The sequence below is a fragment of the Mesoplodon mirus genome, assembly GCF_964341445.2.
Source record: "Mesoplodon mirus genome assembly, chromosome: 15".
Classification (NCBI taxonomy): Eukaryota; Metazoa; Chordata; class Mammalia; order Artiodactyla; family Ziphiidae; genus Mesoplodon; species Mesoplodon mirus.
In genome coordinates, this window is record NC_138991.1 from 23331999 (window position 1) to 23351851 (window position 19853).

The 19853-nt window shown below is 45.5% G+C and overlaps 1 protein-coding gene across 2 annotated transcripts in view; it reads right to left on the reverse strand.

Moving 5' to 3' along the window:
* Positions 1 to 5357: 5357 nt before the first annotated feature.
* The window catches only part of CNBD2 (cyclic nucleotide binding domain containing 2), a gene marked incomplete at both ends in the record, with an annotated part of 73055 nt that continues 58559 nt past the window's right edge, over positions 5358 to 19853 (reverse strand). The window contains 2 exons of one of the 2 annotated variants that reach the window (XM_082645053.1): positions 5358 to 5570; positions 13571 to 13752. In XM_082645053.1, the coding sequence (XP_082501179.1) occupies positions 5452 to 5570; positions 13571 to 13752 (301 nt within the window). Of the gene's footprint in view, positions 5571 to 13570; positions 13753 to 14847; positions 15167 to 19853 lie in introns of those variants that run through there. The other variant, XM_082645052.1, reaches the window with a different exon arrangement.

Here is a 19853-nt window from a genome sequence, read left to right on the forward strand (position 1 = left end):
TTAGAAGTGCACAAAGTATGTTAAAAGTAGAGGTAGTGAAGTAACATGTTTTGTAGATATATCCTTTTGTTAAAATTCATATGAAATACTGTCTTTTAGAAATGGAGTGATCAAAATGATCAAACCACCTCCCTGAGCAGTACACGTTATTTTATTTGTGCTGGTTCAGGGAGAAAGAAGAAAGTGTAAAGGGCTTTATACCAAGACTAACCATTGTCTGGTGTGTCTCTGCGTTTTGTTTTACTTGGCTGTGTACATAGTGTACATAAAGGACAGAGGGTCCAAATTTACAACATCTCGTCTTCCCGGGTGTTAAAGAGGTCGCCAGTGTATGACAAAAAGAGCCGATAAATACACTGTGTAATTTTGTGTTAAAATTCATTGGAAAGACTTCTGAAAACAACTGGAGGAAGTAAAATTGTCCAAATCCCCTCTAAGCATTACAGATGCTTATTATTCTTGTCCACTGGGTTGATAGAGATGAGGAGGGGAAGCTTTTAGGCCAGAGTGTTCCTGTTTAGGAGACACTTTGTGACTATAGCCTTTATGTGCAGTTTCTTCAGTGCTACTACGTGTATACATAGTGGACAAACTTAAATCTGTATTTGAAACATCTAATCTTTCTAGATGTGTAAAAGTGCACAACGTATGTTGAAAATAGTTAAAAGTAAGACCTTTTAAGTATTTTTTTTTTCTGTTAATTCATAGGAATGTTTGTAATGGGGGAGTGGAAATTGTTAAACTTGAGTCTTGGAGAGTAAGCTGACTATTCACTGGGGGGTGGGGAGGCGGGGAGCGGACAGGGAAGGAAGTACAGAGAAGGGATCTGTGCCCATGAGTCTTTAGACAAGTTCAGATTGTCTAACCATTGTTCTATTTGTGTGTTTTAGTTAATATTGCTGTGTATTAAAGAATAAGCAAGTCCTAATGCCCAAAGTATATTAAAAGTAGAGGTAGTAAAATAACCCCTTAATAAATGCCCTTTTGTTGGTTTTTAGGAAGGGCTGTGTCTTCTGGGAGTGTCTATGTTAATCCACCTCTTGGAGCTAGATATAGTCCTGTACTTAGTCGCTGATATGCTGGAGGAGGGGTAAGAGGAAGGGTGAAGGGAAGGGCTCTTAGCTAATATCTCCATATCTAGAAGACAGTTTTAGGTTATAACCATAGGTCTAAATGTGCATTTTTATAAAGTACCAATGCTTATTATGGACAAGGTTCATTCATTATTTTGCAACATCTAGGCTTTTTAGGAGTCCTGAGGTGACAATGTATGATAAAAAGTAGAGCTAGTGAATTAACCAATTTGTAAATATCTTTGTTATAATTGGTAAAATAGTAGCATCTTGGACATGGAATTGTTAAACCATCTGAGAAATGTACACCAGGACTTGTTCATTAGGTTGGCAGCAGAGGGGCAGAAGGAAGTATAAAAGGGAGGGAAGTATGTGGATGTGTTCCTTTTTATATTTTGATGATAACCATTGATGTGTGTGCATCTCTTAGCTGTACTATAGGAATACATTGTTTAGTAATTCAGTGGAAACATACCTCCTTGCTAATACTTTAATAGTTAGATCAGATAATGAATCCTCTTAAAAGCATTATACTTTGGGTACTGTGTTGCTTTATGTCTCATTTTTAATTGAACTTTAAGGGAATGTAGTATTTTAATCATAACTCTGCCAATATCTTTATCTAGAGGCCTGTTGCCATTTTTGTCTTTTCTGAAGCTTTTGTCGCCAAGAAAGGATTACATTTTTTTTCCTTCCAGATTGAGTTGGTGTAGTGTATTTTTGGTTATCAAAATACTCATAGCTTTGGGACTTTGAAATGGTAAATATTCATGATGTGTGAAAAAGCATGATACATAACTGTATGATCTTAATTACATAAAAATGGATGCTTAGTTGTGTTTAACTACACAAACGAGACCTAGAAGGACACATCAGATGGTAAACTGCTTGTGATGATGGATGACTTTGTTTTTTGCTTCTTGTGTTCTTTGGTTTCCTATTATGCACATGTTAACTTTTAAGAAATAAATGTTATTTTGAAAACCTTAATGAAGTCTCCATAGAAGCATAGTGTCCACACCTTTCATGCCTGGGCTCTGAGGTATCTGAAGTGTCACGTCTTACGATGCCTTCCATTGCTTAGATGTTAGCCCCGCAACCCCCAGCGACGTGCCCTGCTGTTCTAGGTAACTAGTTCTGCGCTTCGGTGATTGCAGCTTTGCTCAAGCTATTCCTTCCGCCCATGGCGCCCTTCCCACGTTTTTCTTTCTTTTTATCGATTTATTTTATTTATTTATTTCTGACTGCATTGGGTCTTTGTTGTTGCACGCGGGCTTTCTCTAGTTGGCGGCGAGCGGGGGCTACTCTTTGTTGCGGTGTGCGGGCTTCTCATTGCGGAGCACAGGCTCCAGGTGCGCGGGCTCAGTAGTTGTGGCTCGCAGGTTCTAAAGCGCAGGCTCAGTAGTTGTGGTGCATGGGCTTAGTTGCTCCGCAGCACGTGGGATCTTCCTGGACCAGGGCTCGAACCCGTGTCCCCTGCGTTGGCAGGCGATTCTTAACCACTGTGCCACCAGGGAAGCCCCCCTTTCCAAATTTTTCATCTAGCAAAATCATTCTTTGTTGCCCTCTCAAATTTTGTATACAGTCTTGCCTACAAGAACCTGACATGCCAGAACCAAATGTCAGAAGTTAGGCCCTTTCCCTTGCAGCCCCTACTTGTGCCTCTTGTATTGACATATGGAACCCACTTGTACTGTCATTGTTACCTGAAATTCTACTGGATTGAGCTCTGGCTAAAATCATCTTACCACAGGGTGCAGCACAATGCCTGACACATAGTAGGTGCTTAGGAAATGCCCGTTGAATACAAAAGAGCCAAAAGCTCAGCTTTTCAGACAGTTGTATGGCGTAGCTGCTGCTGGCATCAGTTGAATAGTCAGGGCTTCCCAGGCTGGCGGTTCCTATCAGCTGACCAAACCAGAGGGTGAAGGTTGGATGCAGCACCACCCACCCCAATCAGGCATCAAGTATTCTCTAATGGAATACCAGAGGGTTTCTTACACCCAGCTTTGAGAGTGAAGCTCAAGAGACACTGGCCTCGAAATGTGGGGAGGTGGCATTTCTGGTGCTTCCCTGGGTGCTCTTGGTATAACATGGGTGAGCTGGGAGCCAGTGAGGGCAGGTAGAGGAGGCCCTTCCCATTGCCATCTTCTATTGACGCCCCTATGAGACAGGTGTTAGCTGACGGAGATGGGCTTCAGGGAGGCACATATGCCTGGAACCCCTGGCCTGGAAGGGGAGAACCAGGTGCATTTGGACAACTCATCCCAGGCTAGGACCAGTCTGCAACCCCAATCCACCAGAGCTGGAGATAAAAGCTGAAGCTCTCTGTAATTAAAGGTGGAGTCACCCATAAAGATCTGGGGGGTGGGGGGAAGGTAGGCTCAGGAAGAGTTAAAGAGAAAAGGTTAGCTCTCAGAAAGGCAGTCTTGGGCCCCCAGGCAAAGCTAACCCTCAGTGGACAGAAGAGGAAAGTGAAGTCCAGAGAGGGGACAGGCCCCACCGGGATCACACCTCGTAACTAACAACATGTATTGCCAGGGAAAGAGCACTGGAAGGGAGGCAGAGGCCTCAGCTCTCATCTGAGCTCTCTCACGAGCTAGGGAACATTGGCCACCTGATCCCATCTGAGCATCAGTCACCTCCTCTGTAAATGAGGGGTTTGTCCTGGCTGGTTGATGAGGTACGCCTCTCCAGATCAGATGCTGGGCTTTTCAAAGCCACAGATTTCAGCAGAAGAGCCTGGGCCAGAAGCTTCTAAATCCCATTCTCTATTAAAAGGAAGCAGGGTCCTTGGAGAAATGGTTAATTCCAGGGCTGCAACAGGAAAGTACGAGATCATCCTGGAATATCCTGTGGCAGCAGAAAACAAGAAAGGGCCTCAGAGAATGATAGGGACATGTCAAAAGGACCCCAGAAGCCAGCATCAAGTGGCTTCCATTGGCCTAATCTGTGGCAATTTGTGCATCAAAATAGAAAATGAGGGGCTTCCCTGGTGGCGCAGTGGTTGAGAGTCCGCCTGCCGATGCAGGGGACACGGGTTCGTGCCCCGGTCCGGGAAGATCCCACATGTCGTGGAGCGGCTGGGCCCGTGAGCCATGGCTGCTGAGCCTGCGCGTCCGGAGCCTGTGCTCTGCAATGGGAGAGGCCACAACAGTGAGGGGCCCGCGTACCGCAAAAAAAAAAAAAGAAAAGAAAAGAAAATGATAATAACAGATAATACACTGAATAAAATAGGAAGCCACGAGTCCAATGCTGATATAAGTAAATGAATAAATAAATGGAAAGCATGATAAGGAAGGGAATATTTACATAGTTCCAAAGCACCTCCTCACAAAATACCTATTAGAAGGGAATAAGACACGCTCAACAGTGAAATGGCAACCTATGGAATGGGAGAAAATACTTGCAAATCATATATCTGATATATCTAGAATATATAAAAAACTCTGACAACAAAAATATCCAATTAAAAAATTGACAAAGGACTTGAATAGACATTCTTCCAAAGATGACATACAGATTTCCATCAAGCATATGAAAAGATGCTCAACCTCACTAATCATTAGAGAAATGCAAATCAAAACCACAATGAGATATCAACTCATACCCATTAGGATGGCTACTAACAAGAACAGAATGACAAGTGTTGACAAGGATCTGGAGAAATTGCAACCCTTGTTCACTGTTGGTGGGATTGTAACATGGTGCAACTGCTATGGAAAACAGGATGACAGTTTCTCAAAAAAATCAAAACTAGAGCCACCATATGACCCAGCAGTCCCACTTCTGGATATATATACAAGAAATTTGAAAACAGGTCTGCAAGAGATATTTGCATATCCATGTTCATAGCAGCACTATCACAAAAGCCAAGAGGTGGAACCCAAATTTCCATCAACAGATGAATGGATAAACAAAATGTGGTATATAAATGCCAGGGAATATTATTCAGCCTTAAAAAAGCAAGAAATCCTGACACATGCTACAACTGGGATGAACCTTGAGGACATTGTGCTAAGTGAAATAAGCCAGCCACAAAAAGACAAAGACTGTATGATTCTGCTTATATGAGGTATCAAAAGTCAAGTTCATAGAGACAGAAAGTAGAAGGGTGCTTACCAGGGGCTGGGGGGAGGGGGAAAGGGGAGTTGTTTAGTGGGTACAGAGTTTCAGATTTGCAAGATGAAAAAGTTCTGGAGATCTCTCTCACAATGTGAATATACTCAACACTCTTGAACTATACACGTAGAAATGGTTAAGATGGTAAATTTCATGTTATGTGTTTTTTTTTAACACCATACATACGTACATGCATACATACATTTTAAAATGAAAAGGAAATAAACAAGAGTAACTTTACAGCGGAGACACCATTTTAATCCAATAATAAGTTACCACCAGTAATGGGACAAACTGAAATCTTGCACCACCTGATAACATCCAATGGGAAGAACACAGCATCACTTCTGGGATTTCCTGCCCAAGATGCATAACCTAAATCGAACCATGAGAAAACATCAAACAGGCCCTTTCTTGTAGAAAGAACACTCTACAAAATAACTGGTCTGTAATCTTCAAAAGTATCAAGGTCATGAATGTCAAAGAAAGGTTGAGAACTGTATCAGATAGAAGGAAACCAAAGAGGCATGCCAACGAAGTGTACTGCACGATCGTGAACTGGATCCTTTGTTATAAAAGATGTTATTGGGACAACTGGCAACGTGTGGATGGGCCCTGAGGATTCGATGGCTGTAATGTGTCAATGATAATTTCCTGATTTTGATGGTTGTGGTTACATAAGAGAATGTCCTTGTTTGAGGAAATAAACACTAAATTATTTGGATGTGCTGTTGCATCTGGTCCCAACTTACTCTCAAATGGCTTTTTTGTAGTGTAACTTCAACTTTTCTGTGAGATGATTTCAAAATTTATAAAATTAAACAAAAAAGAAATGTCCATGATACTCTAAGTAAAAAAACCAAAATGTATAACACTGTGCTGACCATTATGGTGGCCACTACCTACCTATAGCTATTTAAATTACTTAAAATTAAAAATTCAGTCCTCAGTCACATTAGCCACATTTCAAGTGCCCAGTAGCCGTATATGGCTGGTGGACATGTATGATAGAACATTGTCTTTACTGCAGAAAATTCTATTGGACAGAGCTGGTATAGCTTCTTCCTTTTTTTTTTTTTTTGTTAAAATAATAAATAAGGAAATGGATATGAGTATGTGAACTTTGAGAAGGTTACATACCAAACTGTTAGTCAAGTTATCCTTGTGAGATGAGATTAGATGGGTGAAATAGTGGAAATGTTTCAATTCTCATTATATACATTTAAAATTTGGGATTATGAAAACAAAATTTTTAGAATTTTTCTGATATTTATATCTATATAGATAAATATCTACCTACCTACCTACTACCTGTCTGTCTATATTTTTAAAGCATGTTTTAGGAATTACTTGATGCCAGTGAAGTTTTAAATGACCTTTCTTGTGATGAAGACCTATGAAAAGGGAATTTAAATTTCACGGCGCTACCAATAATGCTTGAAGAGGCAAATAGCTCATGGGTGCCTCCTGCTTCACCACACAAAACAGGATCTTGCTCACCTCACTTGACATAACCCAAGAGTCCCAAACAAAGGGTCAGGCTCTAACTGCAATCGGACAGACTGCCATTAAACAGGAGGAAGAACTTCCTGACAGTATCAACATGAAACCTTAAGGACAAGGGATCATGGAAGACTGAGGATGTTTAAGAAGAGAAACAAACAGAGGTTTGGAGCCAAACAGACCCAGGTTTGAATTCTGGCTCTTCTACCAAACCAGCAGTGTGAAAATGGGGATAATACTAACCTTGCATGAGTGTGCATGAAGTGCCGGGTGGTGTTGCAACTGCTTTACGTGTGTTATCACATCATCCTTAAATCCTTTTTTTTTTTTTTTAAACTGTTAAAAACCACACTCCTGGGCTTCCCTGGTGGCACAGTGGTTGAGCGTCCGCCTGCCGATGCAGGGGACACGGGTTCACGCCCCGGTCTGAGAAGATCCCACATGCCGCGGAGCGGCTGGGCCCGTGAGCCATGGCCACTGAGCCTGCGCGTCCAGAGCCTGTGCTCCGCAACGGGAGAGGCCACAACAGTGAGAGGCCCGCGTACCGCAAAAAAACAAACAAACAAAAAAAAACCACACTCCTGATATTCGCCCCTAAATGTACTTCTCCTACAGTCTTCTCTGTCTCAGGGAACGGCTACTCCATCCTCCACTTACTCAAACCAAAATCTTTGGAGTTATCCTTAGTCCCTCTCTCTCATTCCTGACATTCAGTCCTTTAGCAAACCCTGATCGATTCTACCATCGAAATATGTCCACGATCAGCCCCATCGAGACACCACCACAATCAATATGGTGATCTGAGCCACCGTAATCTCCTACTTGGATTATGGCACTGGCTTCCCAACTGTCCCCCACCCCCGTCTCCCCATGCCACCCTCATGCTTAAACCCCCAGTCTGTAGCCAGATCATATCACTCACTCCTCTGCTAAGAACTTTCCAAAGGCTCCCTTCACATGATCATGAGCTGGCCTCCAGTCCCTCTCTGCCCTTGCCCTTTTTCAATTTCTCTCTCCTTTGACTCCATTCCAGCCACACCAGCCTTCTTGCTGTTATGCTTGAATGTGCTTTCTCTCTGCCTGGAACATTCTTGCCCCGATATCTGCATGGCTCATCCCCTCACTTCCTGTACTCATCAATATCACAGTCTTAGAGAAGCCTTCCCTGACTATCCTTTACAACGCAGTAACCTGTAACCCACCTCCATCCCCCAGTTTCCCTGATTTTCCTTGTGTTCTTTAACCACTGACCCAGATGTAAGCTCCTTGATGCCAAAGACTTTGGTTTGGTTTGGTGCTGTCTCTCTAAGCCCTGACCAGCTCCCTCTCCCTGCAGCATGTCTGCTAATTGGAGATGTACTGGTTGAATTCATCTAGGTTTTAGTTCAGTCCTTCCAGTTCCCATATGCTTCCCTATCTAATGGAGATGCCAGGAGCCTGGCAGCTAAGGGACAGAAGACAAGCACTGGCATAAAGGGAGGAGGAGGAGATAGGCAGCCAGCAGGCTCCAGGGCTCTCCTCTCAAAAAGGCAGAGGACCGCATGAGCTGGTAATTGTCGAAGCTGATAACATGTGTATGATAATAGAGCAATGTGCAAATGCAGAATGATTCACCGGTGAGAGCTTTTTACATGTGCAAATCCCCCAGCTGCTGTGATCTGTTAAACTGAGAAATGTCCATATGTGGGGCTCTTCTATTTCAACTCTGTGGGCAGGGCTGGCCTCCCGGTCGGTCTGCATGTCTCACAGACCTACTGTCTGTATCATTTTGTCCCTGGGTCCCCTTTTTTCTCCCACCCCAGGTTTTTGCTTTCTGAGAGTCAAACTCTGAATTTAGTGTTTTATATGGACTATTTAAGTTAATCTTCATGACTTTATGAAACAGATGCTTTTATTATTCCCATGTTACAGATGGGGAAACTGAGGCAAAGAGCAGTGGCTTGCCTGCTGTCACGCAGCTGGTCAGAAGCAGAGCAGCCTAAATCCAGAACTCCTGCTCATTATCCTGCTCCTTCTGCCCTGTGATGTCGGTGAAATCAGACAGAAGGACAGGAGAAGGTCTGGCTTTATGGGGAAGAGGCTTCCCGAAGAGCAATGAGCAATTCCTCTCCATCTCCACACAAACAAGAAAAAATCTTGAACAGTAGCATGAGTTTCAAGTTATGACCGGAAGAAGGACTTTCTGACAGTATCTTTCAAGATAAAAACCTGCTCTCAGGAAAAGATATGGTCTCAGTTTCTAACCATTAAAATCACAGATGATCAGTGTTGTTAAGACTTAAAGACCATGAGTCCACCTCCTTCCATGTGATAAACGTGATAAGGGAGCAAGGGGGGAACAGCCCTCACCGGCAGCCAACCATTCTAGATACTAACTCTGTGGTGCCAGAAGGGACCCGAGGCCAAGAAGTCCAGAGCCAGGTAGAAACAGGCCCCTAATTTAAAGTACCCTGGGAGAAGGTAGCTCACAGTAAAATGGCTGTGAGGGTAAGTTTTATGTGTATTATACAACTTAAAATAATTTTTTTAAAGTTACAAGAATGAAGGATGACCTAAGGTATCTACCATGATTATTTTTGTAATCTGGTCAGTTAATAAACAGTGACTGCTTTCAAATTGGAAAAAAAAAATTACAAGAATGGTTCAAAGAACTCCTAAGTACCCTTCACCCAGATTCGCCAGTTGTTATCATTGTGCTATATATGCTTTGCTCTTCTAAATATACACACAATATATTTCTAAATCATTTGAAAGTAAGTTGAAGAACCCATCTCCTTTAACAGCCAAGGACCTCAGTGTGCATTTCCTAAGGACAGGAGACTCTCTTGCATGACCACAGTACAATTACCAACATCAGGACATTTAGCATTAATACACTACTATTATCTCATCTGCGGTTCATTGTCACACTTCACCAAGGGTCTCTGTAATCCAGTTTCTTCTTGATTCTGATTTTCTGTTGGGGTTAGAGGGAGGCTGAAGAACACCTACCAGACCCTGTGCCAATTTTGCCAATGACGGTAGTGAAGCTCCAGAAAGGGAAGGAGCCTGGCTGAAAGTCACACAGCTCTTGTCCAGAAGTGCCACCCTCCCAATATCCCCAGGCTCTGTCCCCAGGGCTAAAGCCCACAGCCTTTAGAAGCCATGAAAAACCCTCGTTCCAGCTTTGGTGCTGCTTCTCAGCCACCTAGAAATTACTCGTCTTCATTGTCAGCTCTGAACCTGTGACTACAAATTCTGCAACTCAGCACCCTTGTGGTTAAACCCCTTAAATCCCTAAATGACAGAAAAGCATCATGGCAAAATAGCCTCTAGTGAGTGCGATGGAGGTTGCAAAGCTACCCATCTCACCCCTTAGACCTTCTGTAACAGGAAGGTAAGATTTTTCCGTGAGTTATATAAAAGGAATAGAGGATTTAAAGAATGCTTTTGCTTCCAACCCCAAGGAGGGATCTTAAACACTTCCTATAACAAATGCTGGCAATATCTCCTGTGTTTCTCAAATGGCTTTTTTCATTTTCCCCAAACAGTGGAAGCTATCAGTACTGGGGGCTGTATTTTTGGCTTGAGTGGCCTGGGTGTGCCTCTGCAATATGACTAGGCTTATTTACATATGGAAAATCATCCCAGAGGGTGAATATATTCTCTCCAGCACAGTTCCAGGGTTGTGTGTACAGAATTTGTATGGAAAACAGGTGGCTCATTTGGGATAGATGAGTGAGGGTGGTGTCACAGTGCACACGCTGAGACGCTTCCTGCCTGGGAGGGTGCTGGGGTGCAGTGAAAGCTCTCGGATTTCCTGGAGCAACCACCTGGTAGCGAGTGAGCTTAGACAAGGCCTTTGCCTCTCTGGGCCTCAGGCTCCTCATCTGTCAGATGGGGACAATGCCACCTGGTTAGTTGCCAGGAAGTATTTTCAGGATAAGTGATAGCCTCTATAGAGTGCCTCACACGATGTGGGCACACAGGGAGCACTCCGTACCTAAGCCGGGCCCTACTCCCTTGTGACGGGTCACTATGGGCTTCCTGACCCTTGGATCTGTGCCAGGTGGGCAGTAAGAACCTCTGAAGCACTGAAAATATGTTTATTACTAACACTTGTGTCAAGGGGTGTCATACTGGTTCCTTCTGAATGAGCTTTTCTCCCAAATAAATCCTGATGTGTCCTCCTCCCTGCCTGATGCTGATCCACTGCTGTTTGTTGCAGAGTGTATGCGGAAGGGGAGGGATTCTGAAGCTCACGGCCCGGAGGCTGGGAGGTTCTCACACAGCCCTCCCCACACCGTCCCACTCATTATTCCTTCGACCAGCACCCTTGCCCACAGTGCATGTTGATGCTTTGCTGACCCGCCTCTGCTCTCTCCCTCCAACGCTGCCTCTTAATACTGACATTAACCATTTCACTTAGAGTGTGGGGTTCGGGTGAGATGACAGCCAGCGCCCTCCTATCCCAAATCTCTCGGAGATGGTCTTTATCATTGATTATGAAGGCTCAGCCTTCCAAAGCCTTGGCTTCCTATTCCACTGAAGGGGGAAGAGAGTCTCTGGAAGGCCAAATTGATCTTGATCAAAAAGGTACTAATAGGACTTCCCTGGTGGCACAGTGGTTAAGAATCCGCCTGCCAATGCAGGGGACACGGGTTCGAGCCCTGGTCCGGGAAGATCCCACATGCCGGGGAGCAACTAAGCCCGTGCACCACAACTACTGAGCCCGCGCTCTAGAGCCCGTGAACCACAACTAATGAGTCCGTGCGCCACAATTACTGAAGCCCACGCGCCTAGAGCCCATGCTCCACAACGAGAAGCCACCGCAGTGAGAAGCCTACACACCGCAACAAAGAGTAGCCCCCGCTTGCCGCAACTAGAGAAAGCCCGCGCGCAGCAATGAAGACCCAACACAGCCATAAATAAAATAAATAAAATAAATTTTAAAAAAGGTACTAATACCATCTAACATGTATTGAGCACGTACTATGTACCAGGGACTTTACATGTGTAACCGAACATAACTAGGGCCTCATGCTGCCCACTGTCGGCTTGGTAACTGAACTCAAAGAAACAGCACTATGGCATAAAATTATAAATAAGAGCTATTCAAAAAAACAAAAAAAAGGAGCTATTCAAATGTTTACTTGGTTTCTCAAGAAAATGCCAAAGGAGAAACACATTCTCAGTGCACAGAAAAGCTCTTTGAAGACCTCTTTGGGCATTTCTCATTCTCAAGTTCTCCTATCTGTTACATAGTAGCTTCAGAAAAAGCTTTGCTCTTTCCCAAAGCCCCAGACCTCACAGCCTCTCCCCCTACACATGGTGCCCTTGCTCCCAGGCTGCTCTTCTAGTCTGAGTTCTCACCCACCGCTCCCCTAGAAAACCTGCTCTGCCTCCTACGCTGGAAGTTTTTTCTCTCACTTTCCAGGAAGCTGGATGCAGTGGTCCTGGTGAATAAAATCCGCCCCCTTGCTGTTCATGTACCACCTCTTTTAATCCTCAACAGCCATTAAGTGGCAGACCTAGGATCTTAGCCCAAGTCATTAGACTCCAGTCAGATGCTTAGCAAGATGGCTGTCATAGAATAAATGCTCAATAAAAAGCTTCCCACCCCTTCTCTGGTCATGTCAGGTCGACTCAAGAACCTTCAAGGGCTCCCTATTGCCTAGAGCGCGGGTCAGCAAACAATGGCGCACAGGCCAAATCTAGCCTGCCACCTGTTTTGTTTTTTTTTTAAATAAATTTATTTATTTATTTTTGGCTGAGTTGGGTCTTTGTTGTTGCGTGCAGGCTTCCTCTAGTTGCGGCGAGCGGGGACTACTCTTTGTTGCCATGTGTGGGCTTCTCACAGCGGTGGCTTCTCTTTGTTGCGGAGCATGGGCTCTAGGCGTGCGGGCTCAGTAGTTGTGGCACGCGGGCTCAGTAGTTGCGGTTCGTGGGCTCTAGAGCGCAGGCTCAGTAGTTGTGGTGCACGGGCTTAGTTGCGCCGTGGCATGTGGGATCTTCCCCGACCAGGGCTCGAACCTGTGTCCCCTGCATTCGCAGGCGGATTCTTAACCACTGTGCCACCAGGGAAGCCCGCCTGCCACCTGTTTTTGCAAATAAAGCTTTATTGGAACACTAAAGCTGCTTTCACCATGCAGAGTTGAGTAGTTACAACAGAGACCATAAGGCCTATAAAACCTAAAATATTTATTATTTGGCCCTTGGCCTACAGAATAAGAGGGAATGCAGACTGCCTCTTATCCTCCTTTGGATCTGCTACAGAGCAAGTACTTAATAAATACATTTCAAATGAATGAACAAAATGTCCACACCATCATCTTGGAGCCACAGACCTACACACAAAGAGATCTCTAGGGCCTCCCTGGTGGCGCAGTGGTTGAGAGTCCGCCTGCCGATGCAGGGGATACGGGTTCGTGCCCCGGTCTGGGAGGATCCCATATGCCGCGGAGCGGCTGGGCCCGTGAGCCATGGCCGCTGGGCCTGCGCATCCGGAGCCTGTGCTCCGCAACGGGAGAGGCCACAACAGTGAGAGGCCCGCATACAGCAAAAAGAAAAAAAAAAAAAAAAAAAAAAAAGAGATCTCTAAATATAGTCAGACACCCCAATTTACCTGATCCCCAAACCATGCCACCCTGTCCTTGTAGGTCACAGGCAGCCCTTCCAGGACTGCTGCAGACATCCTAGGCTCCTCGACCCTCTGGAGCTATCAGGGAAGTCGAGATGACTTAAGTCCACTGCTTCTCTCCTCTCTAACATCCACACGCTCTTCTGACAAATTCCCTACTCCTCCTTCTTTGCTGGGTAACATGAAAACAGCTTTCTTCTAAATTCGACAAACAAAAGTATAATATTGAATGTGCTTTTCAAACTATACTCACCTCTCACTCGTGAAAACCATTCAACTCGTCCAACACGCTCATTTAGCCACTGGGGAAACCGGAGGGCAGGTGAAGCACTCCAGGCACTCAAGGGGGTCCCACGGGACAGAAGCAGGCTCTCCAGGGCTCCCGATGCCGGCTCAGTGCCCGGTGTTCCTCCGAGTCCGCTCCTCGCAGGGGTGCTGTTGGGGGGGAGGTACTGGTTGGGGAGGGCTCCTGTCTCTCCTGGCACCACCAGGCTGGGCTCTTGTGCTGCCATGGCCTCCACCAGGCCCCTCAGGGCTCTCAAAGCTAAACCATGGGTTTTCCCAAGGGAGAGAGGTGACTTAGTTCTGGGTCTGTGGTGCCGAGGCTGGAGTGAGACAGGAACCCTGAGTTCTAGGCCCAGCGCTACCAACAAGGAGAGCCAGCCCAGGCCAGTGACTGATGGCTTCCAGGCCCCACCGGAGGGACCAGGGAGAGCTCCTTAGGTCCCACTGACCGTCTCCTGTCTCTGGTCTGCATCCTCTCTCAGGCTGCTCACTCCTCATCCTTGACCCGGGACGCCGGCTCCTGTCACGCTGCCCATCCGTCTCTGGCTCCTTGTACCTCCCCCCACGGTCACGCCTCACTCCAGTCTCTGGCAACACCCTGTCATTCTGACAGAGCTGCCTGACAAGCTACTGGCAAACCAGCAGCCTGTGGGCCCAACGCAGCCTGTGTATGTGTTTTGTTTGCCTAACACAGTATTTCAAAAACAATTTGAGTTCGTTGCTCACATTTGAAAACGGGTAGGAATCATCTGAAACACTGCGTTTCTGGGTTCTCCTGAAAAATCTAAAGATTGGCCGTACTGGGCCTGCATTACTTCCTGGCATGGCATCAACTGACTGGGTCTATGGAGCAGCGGCTCCACCTGGACGGGGAATGTGCGCACCAGCCCCCACCGTTCCCTGCCGCCTCCCCAGTCCTTCTGCTACACTCCTTTAGACGACCTGCCGGCCTTGCAAGGCATTTGAGTTTGCAACCCCATCTTGCCTCTGTGTCTCCCATCTGTCTCCTCAGATAAGACCCTCCCACTCTGAGGCCACCTCCAGTGATTAACCCATCCCCACCCAGCCTCCCAACCATCCCTTACTCAGTCCCACAAGTGTCCAGAGAGACAGTGCCCCAGGTGCTGCCCCAAACACCTCTCTGGACCCATGGCTCAGCCCTCAGGATCCCCCACTGTAAGCCCCACAACTTCCATGGTGGTTATTCAGGAAACACGAGGGTCAACCCAACATCTTTTATTGACTCTAAACAAGGACCCCTGCATTCTTATACTGAGGCAGGAGTTCTTGGATTTTGTACCGGGGTGCTATAATGGCTTCGACAATCCTCAATGGGGGGAGGTATTTCTGGGGTGCCATAAAAATGGGATGACGAGGTCTAGTCTTCTTGTCTAAGCTACACAAATCCAGCATCACAGCCTTGGGCTTGTAGATCCCTTTCTTCTTGGGCTGGATTGGGGTGAATGGTGGACACTGGCGAGGCTCCACCAGCAGCCGCATCAGGTCCTTCCGAAAGACATTCCAACTGTTCTCCTCGAGGAACTTCTGGCACACATCTTCATCGCTGAAGGCAAGGCCCAGATGTTGAGGTTCCCACACGAGCTCCTCCCTGCCCCCTGCCCCTCCAGCCCTGCCTCCTTCCAGCCCCGAAACACACTGAGCCCTGTCCCACCTCCGCGCCTTTTCCCAGACTCTTCCCTCTGCCTCCTTTACCTTTCCACACCTTCATCACCTAGACCTGCACTATTCCATGTGGTGGCCACGAGCCACATGTGGCTACTGAGTACCTGAAGTGTGATGAATCTGAATTAGAGGTGTGCTCTGAGTATAAAATACACACCAGATTTCAAAGACTTAGAACAACAAAAAAAGAATGCAGAATATCTCAGTAATTTTTATGCTGATTACATGTTGAAATGATAACATTTTAGATATACTGCATTCAATAAAATATATTATTACAGTTAATTTCACCCATTTCTTTTGATTTCTTATAACGTGGCTACTGAAAATTTTAAATTACGTATGTGATCATTAGCCATCAGGGGAATGTAAGCCAAAGCCACACAAGATACCACTTATGCCCACTAGGATGACGATAATTAAAAAGACAAATAATAATAAGTGCTAATGGGGATGTGGAGACATTGGAGCGAGGGTTCCAATACATTGCTGCCAGGAATGTAAAATGATGCAGCCACTTTGAAAAAACAGTCTAGCAGTTCCTCAAAAGGTTAAACAGTTAACTTATGACCCAGGAATTCCACTCCTAGGTATATACCCAAGAGAAATGAAAAATATGTCCACACAAAAACTTGAACAAGAATGTCCATAGCAGGACTTCCCTGGTGGCGCAGTGGTTGAGATTCCGCCTGCCGATGCAGGGGACAAGGGTTCGTGCCCCGGTCTGGCAGGATCCCACATGCCGCAGAGCGGCTGGTCCTGTGAGCAATGGCCACTGAGCCTGCGCATCCAGAGCCTGTGCTTCACAACGGGAGAGGCCACAACAGTGAGAGGCCCACTTACCGCAAAAAAAAAAAAAAAAGAATGTTCATAGCAGCATTATTCATAATAGCTAAAAAGTGGAAACAACCCAACTGTCCATCAGTTGATGAATGAGTAAATAAAAGAGTGGTATATCCATGCACTGGAATATTATTTGACAATAAAAATGAATGAAGTGCTGGTACATGCTAAAACATGAATGAACCTTGAAAACACTATGTTAAGAAGCCAGTCACATATACATGGTTCCATTTATCTGAAATGTCCAGACAAGGCCACTCTATAGAGATAGAAGGTCCATTGGTAGCTACCTTGGACTGGTCTTGGTGCCCTGGCTCTACTCGGCCCCCTTCCCTCATAGCACATGAGGGTGAGGAAAGTGGGGGAGGGTGGAATGAGCTCAGGACTCATTGGTTTATTTTCTTCTGAGACCTCAGCAAGGGAAGGGCACACTCAACTTCCACTGACTCACCTATACTCTCACCTAAGGAGGCAACTCTGATAAATCACTAACACATTAGAGCATTCTTCTGGGTAGATTATATTGACCAGGACAAAATCAACTTTGATTCATAGAGGTCAACTTAATATAAAATCTAGAGGTCAGAATGGGCTACAAGTTAGCCCTGGTGGTCTCAGCATTGCCAGCGTCAGCTCCTACCAGCTCACGAGAGCAACTCCATGCTCGATGACATCAGGTTGGTAGCTTAAAACTGGCCATGGTGGCAGTATGTGCACCACAGAAACCAGCAAACACTTCCAGTCAGGTTACTTCCCACCTCCCAGAGAGCTGCTTGTTGAACATTTCCCAGCACACCACTGGATAGTCTCCAACTAAAAAGTCCCGTTAACTCCCAATTTCTTACATAATAAATAACAGTATCTAACTCTGCTTCACACTTACCATGACCAGGCACTTTACACTTGTTAACTCATTTGATCCTCAGGACCACTCCATTTCACAAACATGGAAACTAAGGCTCAGTGGGGCTAAGGAATTCATCAAAACCTATGAGGGGGCAAGGACGTGCTTACAGATTCTTAAGGGATCTTTTTTTTTTTTTTGATCCAGAGTCCAAGTTAAGACAGACAAGATTCCACATAACCTCCTGATGCCGACAGTCACGTTGATTTCTAGTCTAGCCTTTCACTAAATGCGGCAGCTCTTCTAAAGTCCTCAGCTTCATGCAGCAATTCCAGTTCCACTCTCTGCCTCGCTTGAACTGAAAGTGTCATCTGTCCTTGCAGGATGCAACACTTCAGCCTGTGGTGCCCTCAGCCACAACCCCTCCCCATGCCTGCCTGGCAATCCAGCACTAGATCACACTCTGTGCTTTGGTTTTAGGCTGCTCTTCATTTGGGCCCTTGGAGATTTCCCTTCTTTCCTGTGAACTCAGTTGTTCATATTCTACATGGGGGAGAGGCTTCAGATAATCTAGCCTGTAGCATCCACAGGACAGGTGTCTCACCAACTGACTGTGTGATCTTCAGGATGTCACGTCCCCTTTCCTGGGCCTCACAGTCCTCAATTAAAACATGGAGGATTTGAGCTAGATAATGCTTATATTTTCTGCCTGCTTTAGCAGTCTAGAAAGCCATGAGTTCAACAATTAATGAATAAGCGAGAATTCTATCTGTCAGCATTGCAGATGATTGCAGCAAAGTGCTGACTGGGCAGCACAGATGCTGAGTGCCCAAACATCTGCCACCCTCAAGTCTACATAAACATCTGAATTTCAATTCAACCAACATTAACTGACACCCATCATGTACCAGATGTTATGTGAGCAGCTAAGGCTCCTTAAATCCTTTTTTTTTTTTTTTTTTTTTTTGTCGTACATGGGCCTCTCACTGTTGTGGCCTCTCCCGTTGCGGAGCACAGGCTCCGGACGCGCAGGCTCAGCGGCCGTGGCTCACGGGCCCAGCCGCTCTGCGGCATGTGGGATCTTCCCAGACTGGGGCATGAACCCGCATCCCCTGCATTGGCAGGCGGACTCTCAACCACTGCGCCACCAGGGAAGCCCCCTTAAATCCTTTTTTGAGTAGCTATTTTCTAAATAGCTATTTTTTATGTTGGTAGTATGCAGAAATCAGAATTGGGGCATTGCTGAACTGCAAGGAACCACCAGTGTTTCCCAACTTTTTTTTTTTTTTCACAAAACTGCCCCAATTTGGACCATAGCTACATATCATCTATTATTTTATTAATGATTTTTTAAATTTCTACTTAGTTTCTTTTACTTAAGTATTTACTTTGGCTTTGTTCTAAGCAACAAGTTTGTCAAATCATGGGTTTAGTGAGCTAGTCATGTTTTTCTAGGTCACACTAGAATAAATACATAGCTGTTTACAATCCGTGTACCACCTAAAGTCATCTTGTAAGCCTTCTGTGAATATGATCCATACTTCGGGAAACACTGTTCTAGTCTAATTTTCTTGTTTTGTAGATTGGAGTCTGAAGCCTAGAGGAGGGAAAATGACTTATCCAAGGTCATATGGGAGGGAGGGAAATGACTTATCCAAGGTCATATGGATCCCATATCAAATTCTTTCATGTGCTTATTGGACACAGCTGAAGCAACTCTACAGGTTTGCTTGCCTTCACACCTCTTTCTCAACCACAGGAATCACTTGCTTCCCACATCTGCCCACAAAACGATGTCTGATCACAGCATCACCACAAGAAAAGAAAATGGAGGGAGGATGCAAAATTGTACAATCGGTATGATCTCCATTATGAAGCTCTGTGTGCCTGAATGATAAATACCTATTTGGTACACAGCCATGCGGTAAAAAAAAAAAAATACGGAAAGGAAATACATAAAACGCTAATTGAGATTGCTGGAGGAATGCAAATGCATTTAAGAAGGTCTTCACCTTCTTAAATGTTCAGCATTTTCCAGTTTTCCCTAATGAGTGTGTCTCATTTATTCATTCACTCACCCAACGTTTATCACGCATCTACCACGTGCCAGGTACTGTACAGGTGCTAGAGATGAAAGGTGGATAAAGCCCAATCCCTGCGTTCACGAAGCAATTAACCAAGTGGTGGAGAAAGAACTGTGCGAAAACTACGCAGCTCTAAACAGCTGTAATATAATGTGGTGTGGCCACTGTGAGAGCTACGTAGGGAGGATTACGAGTGCACAGAAAGGGGTACTTAGCCCAGCCTGGGGTCAGTCATGAAAGGTTTTCTGGAGGAGATGAATCTTAAAGAATGAGAAGAAATTTATCAGAAAATAAAGGGGAGAGGAGCAGGATTGAGGGGTGGCATTGCAGGCAGGGGGCCTGCACTGGCAAAGGCAAGTATGTGCAGGTCCAGGAGGCAATCTGCCTGGGTTGCTGGAGCAGGTTAGAGGTGGCAGGAGGTGCTGCAGGGGAGTTGAAGGGCCAGAAAATGAAGGGCCATTTACGTGGCATTGAATCTGCACTGTATCCTACAGGCAGTGAGATACCACTGAAAGGTTATAAGCAGGAGTTTAACACAGCCAGATTTGGGTTTCAGCAAGAGCAAAGTATGCAGAAAGGATCTGGCAGGGAGAGACCGAGGCACGGGACCAGCGGTAGGACGGCTACAGGAGTCTCGGCTGGGGATCCCAAAGTGGGGGTGAGGGTGTCAGCCAGGGAGGTGAATGAGATCCACTGGGCTGTGTGAAGAAAACAGTAGGACTCCATTTATATTTACCTTTGTCTTATTCTTTCTAAAGATCTATTTGTTGCATGTTTATAAAATATATGATATATTC